General features: G+C 49.2%; 1 protein-coding gene across 3 annotated transcripts; it reads left to right on the top strand.

The window, feature by feature from the left end:
- Positions 1-712: 712 nt before the first annotated feature.
- Positions 713-9,045, top strand: LOC128311890 (syncytin-1-like). Of its 3 annotated transcripts, none has more exons than XM_053203837.1 (2): positions 713-1,113; positions 6,579-9,045. In XM_053203837.1, exon 2 carries the CDS (start codon positions 6,927-6,929, stop codon positions 8,103-8,105), a length of 1,179 nt encoding a protein of 392 aa, XP_053059812.1. In that variant the 5' UTR covers positions 713-1,113; positions 6,579-6,926; the 3' UTR covers positions 8,106-9,045. The 3 variants fall into 3 exon arrangements, with proteins under 3 accessions (XP_053059812.1, XP_053059811.1, XP_053059813.1); XM_053203836.1 differs by lacking the exon at positions 713-1,113 and adding an exon at positions 4,631-6,211; XM_053203838.1 differs by lacking the exon at positions 713-1,113 and adding an exon at positions 5,397-6,211.
- Positions 9,046-9,825: the final 780 nt, after the last annotated feature.

Genomic DNA, 9,825 nt, shown 5'->3' with positions numbered 1-9,825 from the left:
GGCCACAAGGAACTACTGAATGAGATTTGAGTAGGCCTAATTACCCCCACCTTTTCTAATTCTTTAATGGTAATGGTAATCTCCTTATGCCCGCCAGGTAGTTCATATTATTTGCATTTTTTTTTTTTTTTTTTTTTTTTTTTTTTACTCTCCAGGAACAATAGCTGTATAGGTTCTCATTTTGCATTATCCATAGCAATGGGTTTCACTGCTTGGATATGCAACCTGAACTCACCTGTCATTGTAGTTAGATCCAGATCCTATAGAACATCTATACCCAAAATATATTCAGAAATGGGGAAAACATGCACTTGAAAACAGTAGAGAGGAAGCCTGCTGATCCGTAGGAGAGACTAGTTTGTCTGACATCGATAAATTGTTCCCTATAACCATCAATAACCTCTATATCTTGCTGAAATTGAGGGGTTTCCATAGGTAAGTGCATTCAGCTCCAGTGTCTGTTACAGCTGATACAGTCTGTTTGTTAGAGACCAATAAATGGTTAAGTCAACATGGAGCCTCCAGTTGCTCCCTATTGCACACAATAGAGGGTAATGTTGACCTAACCCTGAGTCTCTAGGAGTAGCCAGTATCCATCTCTGAAGTTCTTCAATTAGGGGGACTGGGTGATACATTTTGATTTTTTGAGCCTTCTTTAAGGGATTGAAGTATTTTTCCCTTAGGCATTGCCTTCCATAAGTTTAGCAATGAGAAGCCTAAGAAAACTGAAACTTAATCAGCTTGTTCCGCTTCTGTACAATTGCTTGGCGCGCCCGCGAACTCCTGCCCAATCGGTGCATTACCGTACCCCCCAGCTTAATGTCAACCAATCAACTCCCCCGCTGACTGGAAATCCCCCAAACTGTTTACCTCGGCCTATAAAAAGCCTGCGCAAACTCCCCTAGGGACCTCGGAGCATCACTGTTCGTGAATGCACGGAGGTCCAGGTTGGAACCTGAAATAAATGGCCCTTGCCGCTTGGTTTTGACTCTGGACTCTGGTGGTTCGTTCTTTGGGGTCTCTCGAGCTTCCGGTGTTACATTTGGGGGCTCGTCCAGGATACCCCCAAACCCACCAGACCCCAAGTCAACGGGTCATTTCTGAGACCGATCGGTAAGTGAGCCGGCTCTGTCCGTTTCTGTTTGTCTGTTTGTTTCTGGCTCTCCCACGCGGGATCTGTATCAGAGACTGACACAGCCCTGGCGGACGCGCTATAGGGCAGTCAGTGGGAACCAGTAGGAGACGTCCTCTGGCACCCGTCTGGGGCACCATTTTGGCCCATCGGAACTCTTTGTTCGGGTTACAGACACCCGTTCTGTATCTGGTCTCTTCACCAAGGCACTTTCTGTTTGCCGCCGCGCTTGCGATTTAACTTGTCTCCTCTCCTCTGCAGGTATATCCGGCTCACTCCCGGAACATAAACTAACTTGACCCATCTATTTCTTCCTATTCAGACTATGGGACAGAACCAGAGTACACCTCTCTCCCTTCTTCTGGCTAATTTCAGGGATGTCCAGACTAGAGGCCAAAACCTAAGCCTGGACATCCGCCAGTCGAGACTTATCACTTTCTGCCGGTCTGAGTGGCCCACTTTCGGGGTGGGCTGGCCTACCAAGGGCACTTTTTGTTTGCCTATAGTTGCTAAGGTCAAGGCCAAAACCCTCCTGCCAGGAAAGGAAGGCCACCCAGACCAGGCTCCCTATATCCTCGACTAGCAGGATCTTGTTGAAAACCCTCCACCCTGGATGTCTCCCTTCCTTTCCTCAGGGTCCTGTAAGATTCTCGCGGCCCGCTCCACTGACCCAACCAAGCCATGAACCCCCTCAGCGCCCCTAAATCCCATATTGCCCGATAGTCAGGACCTACTATCCCTCCCTGGACCCTCCACCCTATCATCCCCCTCCCCTCGCACCCCAGGCCCTGCCCGCAGCAGCTGCCCCACCAGTCGCCCCGCTGGTTGCCCCCAAGGGGAACCAGGAGGACGGGAAGCGGCAGCTGCACCGGAGCCAGGGAGGCTAGGGGCAGCAGCCGCGCCAAGCCCTATTGAAAATGAAACCAGGGGCGCCTGGGTGGCGCAGTCGGTTAAGCCTCCGACTTCAGCCAGGTCACGATCTCGCGGTCCGTGAGTTCGAGCCTCGCGTCAGGCTCTGGGCCGATGGCTCAGAGCCTGGAGCCTGTTTCCGATTCTGTGTCTCCCTCTCTCTCTGCCCCTCCCCCGTTCATGCTCTGTCTCTCTCTGTCCCAAAAAAAATAAATAAACGTTGAAAAAAAAAAAATTAAAAAAAAAAAAAAAAAGAAAATGAAACCAACCGCGAAGGGCCAGCCTGCCGAACTCGTGGGCGCACCGAGCGTGAGCCAAGCTCTCGCCTCCCCAACTCCACTGTGGCCCTACCCCTGCGGGAAATAGGACCCCCCGATGAAAGGGGCAACCCCCGATTCCAGTACTGGCCCTTCTCCACCAGTGACCTTTATAATTGGAAAACCCAAAATGCTCGGTTTTCTGATAACCCTAGAGATCTTATAGCCCTCCTAGAGAGCATAATGTTCACCCACCAGCCTACGTGGGATGACTGCCAACAGCTTTTGCGAATCCTGTTCACCACGGAAGAAAGGGAGAGAATTCAACTTGAAGCGAGGAAGCTGGTCCCCGGGGAAGATGGTTGACCCACTGTTAACCCTGACCTCATTAATGCAGCGTTTCCCCTGACGCGGCCTAATTGGGACTACAACGCGGCAGAAGGTTCGGGACGACTGCTCATTTATCGCCAGACTCTAATGGCGGGTGTCCGGGCTGCAGCACGCAAGCCCACCAATTTGGCCAAGGTGTACTCGGTAGTACAAGGTAAGACAGAGAGCCCTGCCACCTTTTTAGAAAGATTAATGGAAGCCTTTAGGCAGTATACCCCCATGGACCCCGAGGCCCCCGAAAATCAGGCTGTTGTTGTAATGTCTTTTGTAAACCAGGCTGCCTATGACATCCAAAAGAAACTCCAAAAATTAGAGGATTTAGAAGGAAAACAGATCCAGGACTTACTCCGCATTGCTCAGTGGGTATATAATAATCGGGACGCTCCAGAGGATAAACAGCTCAAAGCCACCAGGGAAATGACTAAAGTCTTAGCCGCCATAGTTCAGAAAAATCAAGGGCCCACAGGAGAACAGAAAACTCGCCCCCTAGTCGCCCCCTAGACAAAGACCAATGTGACTACTGTAAAGAAAAAGGAGGTTGGATTCACGACTGTCCCAAAAAGAAACAACTGCGCTCGGGATCAGAGCCATGGCAAACCAAAGTGGCCCCCATCCTATTTACCCAGGACTCAGAATAGGGAAGACGGGGTTCGGACCCCCTCCCCGAGCCCAGGGTAATCCTACAAGTGGAGGGGACCCCTGTGCAATTCCTCGTGGACACAGGAGCTCAGCATTCAGTACTCACTAGCCCTCATGGAAAAATCTCTGATAAGTCCTCCTGGGTCCAGGGACCTACTGGAACTAAAAAATATCCTTGGACCACCCAATGAACTGTGGATCTAGGGACAGGAAGGGTAACCCATTCCTTTTTGGTTATCCCGGATAGTCCCTGCCCCTTGCTGGGAAGAGATCTCCTCATGAAAATAGCTCAGATTCACTTTCAGCCCGAAGGGCCTAAAGTAACTGACTCCCAGGACCAACCTATCTCGGTGCTCACCATACAACTGGAAGATGAATATCGGCTTCACCAAACTCCACCCTTCCCAGAACAGGATATTGACTACTGGCTCCACTGGTGTCCCGAAGCCTGGGCAGAAACCTGGGGAATAGGGCTAGCGAAACATCATCCTGCTCTATTCATAGAAGTTAAGCCAGGGGTCGACCCCGTGAGGGTCAAGCAGTACCCCATGTCAGCAGAGGCCAGGCTGGGCATCACCCCACACATCCCCCGTCTCCTCGACGTCGGAATCCTTAGACCATGCCATTCGGCGTGGAATACCCCTTTGTTGCCTGTGCGCAAGCCTAACAGTGGAGATTACCGGCCAGTGCAAGACCTAAGAGAGGTCAACAAACGGGTTATGGACATTCACCCTACCGTGCCCAACCCTTATACTCTTCTCAGTACCCTCAGCCCAGACAAACAATGGTACACTGTCCTTGATTTAAAAGATGCCTTTTTCAGCCTGCCTTTGGCCCCCAAGAGCCAAGACATCTTTGCATTTGAATGGGCGGATCCAGAAAGAGGCACAAATGGACAACTCACCTGGACCCGACTTCCACAAGGATTTAAAAATTCCCCTACCCTATTTGATGAAGCCCTCCATGAAGATTTAAGTAAGTACCGGAAATTAAACCCAAATGTATCTTTCCTACAATATGTAGATAACCTCCTTATTGCAGCTGAGACCCGAGAAGCCTATCTCGTGGGAACGAAGAACCTCCTGCAGATGCTGGGGAACCTAGGGTACCATGCATCCGCTAAGAAGGCCCAAATCTGAAAACCTGAGGTAATATATCTGGGGTACCTACTAAAAGAAGGACAAAGATGGCTCACTGATGCCCGGAAAGAGACTGTCCTCCGCATTCCGCGACCCACCACGCCTCGACAGGTGAGAGAATTCCTGGGGTCTGCAGGATTCTGCCGGTTATGGATCCCAGGTTTTGCTGAAATGGCCAAACCCCTTTACGTAGTCTCTAAAAACCAACCATCATTTGAATGGTCTGCGGAAGCTGAGCAGGCATTCCAACAGATAAAGAGAGCCCTCCTATCGGCCCCAGTTCTAGGACTGCCCGATATCTCTAAGCCTTTCCACTTATATGTGGACGAACATAAAGGCATAGCCAAGGCAGTGCTAACCCAGCATCTAGGTCCATGGCCCAGACCAGTGGCCCATCTCTCAAAAAAACTGGACCCTGTAGCCGCAGGATGGCCCCCTTGTCTCCGGATAATAGCGGATACAGCCCTAATGGATAAAGACGCCGATAAGCTATCCCTGGGCCAAGAGTTACATGTCACCACACCCCACGCCATCGAAGGAGTGCTCAAGCAGCCCCCCGATATGTTGATGAGCAATGCCCGGATGGTCCACTATCAGGGACTCCTGTTAAATCCCTTGCGGATCACATACACCTCTCCTCGAACTCTAAACCCGGCCTCGCTGCTACCCGACCCTGACCTGGACTCCCCTCTCCATGACTGTGCCGACATCCTAGCACAGATCCATGGAATAAGGGAAGATCTACAGGACCGGCCTTTACCTGATGCTGAGGTCACCTGGTTCACGGACGGAAGCAGTTTCGTCCATCAAGGACAGAGGTATGCGGGGGCAGCAGTGACATCCGAGACTGAAGTAATATGGGCAGAGGCTCTGCCCCCATGAACTTCTGCCCAAAGGGCAGAACTGATTGCCTTGACACAAGCACTAAAAATGGGGCGGGACCACAAAGTGACTGTATATACAGACAGCCGGTATGCCTTTGCCACAGCCCATATACATGGGGCAATATACCGTGAGAGGGGACTACTCACTGCTGAAGGCAAAGATATCAAAAATAGAGATGAAATTCTGGCCCTATTGGTCGCTATTTGGGCCCCTAAGAAACTGACCATAGTACATTGCCCGGGTCACCAAAAAATAACTGATCCAATCTCTCGAGGAAATAACCTAGCTGACCAAACTGCATGCCAGGAAGCGCAAAAACCCATCCCAGTATTACCTGCGCAGCTACCAGACCCAGGGCCCCGAGATTCACCCCCACAGCCTGAATACTCAGAAGATGATCTTATCTGGATGCGCAAGCTCCCAATGACCCGAGTTACAGATGGATGGTGGAGGGACTCCAGAGACCACCTTATCCTTCCCAAAAAATTGGGCCACGCAATCCTGACAAAAATACACCACTCTACCCACTTGGGGCCCCGAAGACTTCAAGATCTCATCAGACAATCCAAACTGGTATTAAGAAACATCTCTGACCAGACAGAAAGGGTTGTGACAACCTGTTCTGCATGTCGACTCCAGAATGCACACCCACACGCTACAGCCCAAGGCCACCGTGAAAGAGGAACCCTACCAGGATCCCACTGGGAAGTGGACTTCACCAAGGTAAAGCCCGGCAAATACGGCTATAAATACTTACTAGTGTTCATAGACACCTTTTCAGGATGGACTGAAGCCTTCCCAACCAAGAAGGAAACGGCGCAGATTGTAGCCAAAAAGATCCTAGAAGAAATCCTGCCCAGGTATGGTTTTCCAGTAATGATAGGGTCAGACAATGGACCTGCATTTGTCTCTTAAGGTAAGTCAGGGACTGGCTTCCGTACTTGGGGTAGATTGGAAATTACATTGTGCCTACCGGCCCCAAAGCTCAGGACAAGTAGAAAGAATGAATAGAACATTAAAAGAGACCCTTACTAAATTGACTATGGAGACTGGCACTAATTGGGTAGAACTACTCCCCTACGCTCTGTACAGGGTTCACAATTCCCCATACAAATTGGGCCTTACACCCTATGAAATCATGTTTGGCAGACCCACACCTATCATACCTAACCTTAAGTCAAACCTCATTCAATTAGATCAAGATAACAGCCTTTTATCTTCCCTCAGGGCCCTACAGTGAGTTCATGAGGCCGTGTGGCCTAAACTAAGAGAACTGTATGAGACAGGGCCCCCATCCACACCTCATCAGTACCGCCTGGGAGACTGGGTCCTGGTCAAGCGACACCGACAAGAAAACCTCGAACCCAGATGGAAAGGACCTTACCAGATCATCCTGACAACTCCCACCGCCATCAAGGTAGATAACATCCCTACCTGGATTCACCACACCCATGTTAAACCTGCCAACCCGCTGTCCAACCTCGTAGGACACACTGACAAAAAAACTGCTTGGACTGTAGACTGGAGTAAGAACAAACCCCCTCAAACTAACCTTGCACTGTACTCTCCCTAAACATGATCAAGATAATGATCATTATCCTGCTAGCCCTAAACTTCAAACCCCTGAAGGGGGGACTGAATGCCCCCGTTGATAAACAGGCATTGCTACAAGCCCTATATGGAAGGCCCTGTGATTGCAAAGGTGGCATAGTTACCACCATTGCTCTGCCACATAGTAAAAGGATAGTAGCTGGCTCCGTAGGACGAGGGGGTCTACAACGGCATTACACCCAAACCCAAGATTGTGGGACCACAATCGCTTACCTCACCCAGACTTATGGCAGCACAGGATTCGAAAAGCAGCAATGGTTATGTGTTAACAAACACGAGCCCCTACCCCCCATGACAGAATGCCCTTGCAAAACTTTCCAGGAGTCGATACACAGTTCTTGTTATGACTCCTATCAGCAATGTATAGGGCCAGATAATGCTACTACCTACTTTACGGCCATCCTACAAAGTACCAGAGCAGCCATAGCCAGTGATGACAATAAGCAAATCCTGGCTGGCTGCCGTGGCTCAGTCGGAGCCGCCGTCTGCTGGAACCCTCGAGCCCCCATACATGTGTCAGACGGTGGAGGGCCCCAAGACGCTGTTAGACAAATTGAAATGCAAAAGAAACTTAAAGACCTCATGAAACATATGTATCCACAGCTTAACTACCACCCCCTAGTTCTCCCTAGGCACAGCCCTTACGAGTTAGACCCTCAGACAAGGTCTATCCTAGAAACCACCTTCTCACTCTTAAACACCTCTAACCCAATTTTAGCCCAAGATTGCTGGCTGTGCCTACCCCAACAAGCTCCCCGACCCATCGCCATCCCCACCATAGTTAATATTAGCATAACCAATGACTGCTTCCCCTCTTCCCTACCTGAACCCTTCCCCGTTCAGTTCATTAGTCCGTTCAACGCATCTTGCTTCATAAGTAACCTTACCTCTCAGAACAACAGCATAGATGTAGGAATCATGTCCCTTGCCCAATGCCACCAGTACATCACTATCAGCTCCTCCCTATGCAGTACTAACACCACTGTATTTGTCTGCGGGAATAACCTAGCCTACACCTACCTCCCCCATAATTGGACTGGAATATATGTCCTGGCCACTCTGTTACCAGATATTGACCTGGTTGCAGGGAAGACCCCCATGCCCATCCCTAGTCTGGACTTTGTAACTGGCAGATCCAAGTGAGCTGTGGCTGTAATCCCCCTCCTAGCGGGTCTAGGAATTACAGGTGCAGTAACTACTGGGACAGCAGGGTTAGGAGTCTCTATACACTCCTATCTGCGACTCTCCTGTCAACTAATTGATGATGTCCAAGCCTTGTCAAGGACAATCCAAGATCTGCAAGACCAGCTAGATTCCCTAGCAGAAGTAGTGTTACAAAATAGAAGGGGTTTAGACATACTAACCGCAGAACAAGGTGGCATCTGTTTAGCCCTACAAGAAAAATGTTGTTTCTATGCCAACAAATCAGGAATAGTTCGGACCAAAATTAAACAGCTCCGGGAGGACCTCGCGCGCTGACAAAAAGAACTAGCCGAAAACCCACTTTGGTCAGGGCTCCATGGGTTTCTTCCCTACCTCCTTCCCCTTTTAGGTCCCCTACTATGCCTCCTTCTCCTTTTTACCGTCGGCCCCATTATAATTAACAAAATAATGAATTTTGTCAGAGATAGACTAAACACCATTCAGGTTATGGTCCTTAGGCCGCAGTATCAGCCCCTGGACACGGAAAACGAGCTTGATTAGCTAACACTGTAGGACCCAAGATTGGCTCCTCGGGTACTTGAAAAAGGGGGGAATGAGAAGCCTAAGAAAATTGAAACTTAATCAGCTTGTTCTGCTTCTGTACAATGCTTGAATTACGGGAAACTGAAACCTAACCAGCTTGTTCTGCTTCTGTACAATTGCTTGGCGCGCCCGCCAACTCCTGCCCAATCGGTGCATTACCCGCACCCCCCAGCTTAATGTCAACCAATCAACTCCCCCGCTGACTGGAAATCCCCCAAACTGTTTACCTCGGCCTATAAAAAGCCTGCGCAAACTCCCCTCGGGACCTCGGAGCATCACTGTTCGTGAATGTCCAGGTTGGAACCTGAAATAAATGGCCCTTGCCGCTTGGCTTTGACTCTGGACTCTGGTGGTTCTTTGGGGTCTCTCGAGCTTCGGGCGTTACAGCAAGACTGTCAGGGTCCCAGATAATACATCTTGCCACAATTTTTGAGAGAACTTGATGGGCCAACTTTCCACCATTTTATCATCTGCAGCATCCTTTGTTTTTCCTATTTCTCTACTTACATCCCTTATGACAAACTCTTTCAGTTCTAAGTCAGCCACCATAACAGCTATGATAGCAATGAGTTGATTAGCTATAGGGGATAGAACAGATACTAAAGTAGTGTACCATGCCCCAGGGCCTGACTGTAAAATGCAGTCTTTCATAGGAAAGGAAAATAATTCTTCATCTGGGTCTCTAAAATACTGGGTGTAAATGGCACATTTCATTTCCAATTTGCATATAATTATAGTTCTTCCAAAAAGTTCCAGCATAATCGAGGGGTGGGAACATCCCCTTTGTTAGGCCAGGTTATCTTAATGCTAGCATTTATCCAATCAATCAAATTAAGAACCTATGATTCTCACCCATGCCTGTAAGTATATAATCTTTGTCACAAGGCAGGTTGAGCAGTGACTGAGGCCATTTTTGATATCTCAAACTCATTTAGTTTGAGATATCATAATACCATCTTCCTGAGTATCATACAGTCAACGCCCAAGTTACCACCTCTTCTCAGCCCTTTTGCTTCCCCATACAGGTTTCAGACATTTCCTATCTAATCTCTATCTAATTGTCTCATCCCCAGATGATCCAGGGCACTACACACCTACTCTCCATCCATTCTATGCA

This window comes from Acinonyx jubatus, chromosome D1, assembly GCF_027475565.1.
Source record: "Acinonyx jubatus isolate Ajub_Pintada_27869175 chromosome D1, VMU_Ajub_asm_v1.0, whole genome shotgun sequence".
NCBI classification, from domain to species: Eukaryota; Metazoa; Chordata; class Mammalia; order Carnivora; family Felidae; genus Acinonyx; species Acinonyx jubatus.
Note: the sequence above shows the minus strand (reverse complement) of the source record. Positions and strands in the feature narration are given on the sequence as shown.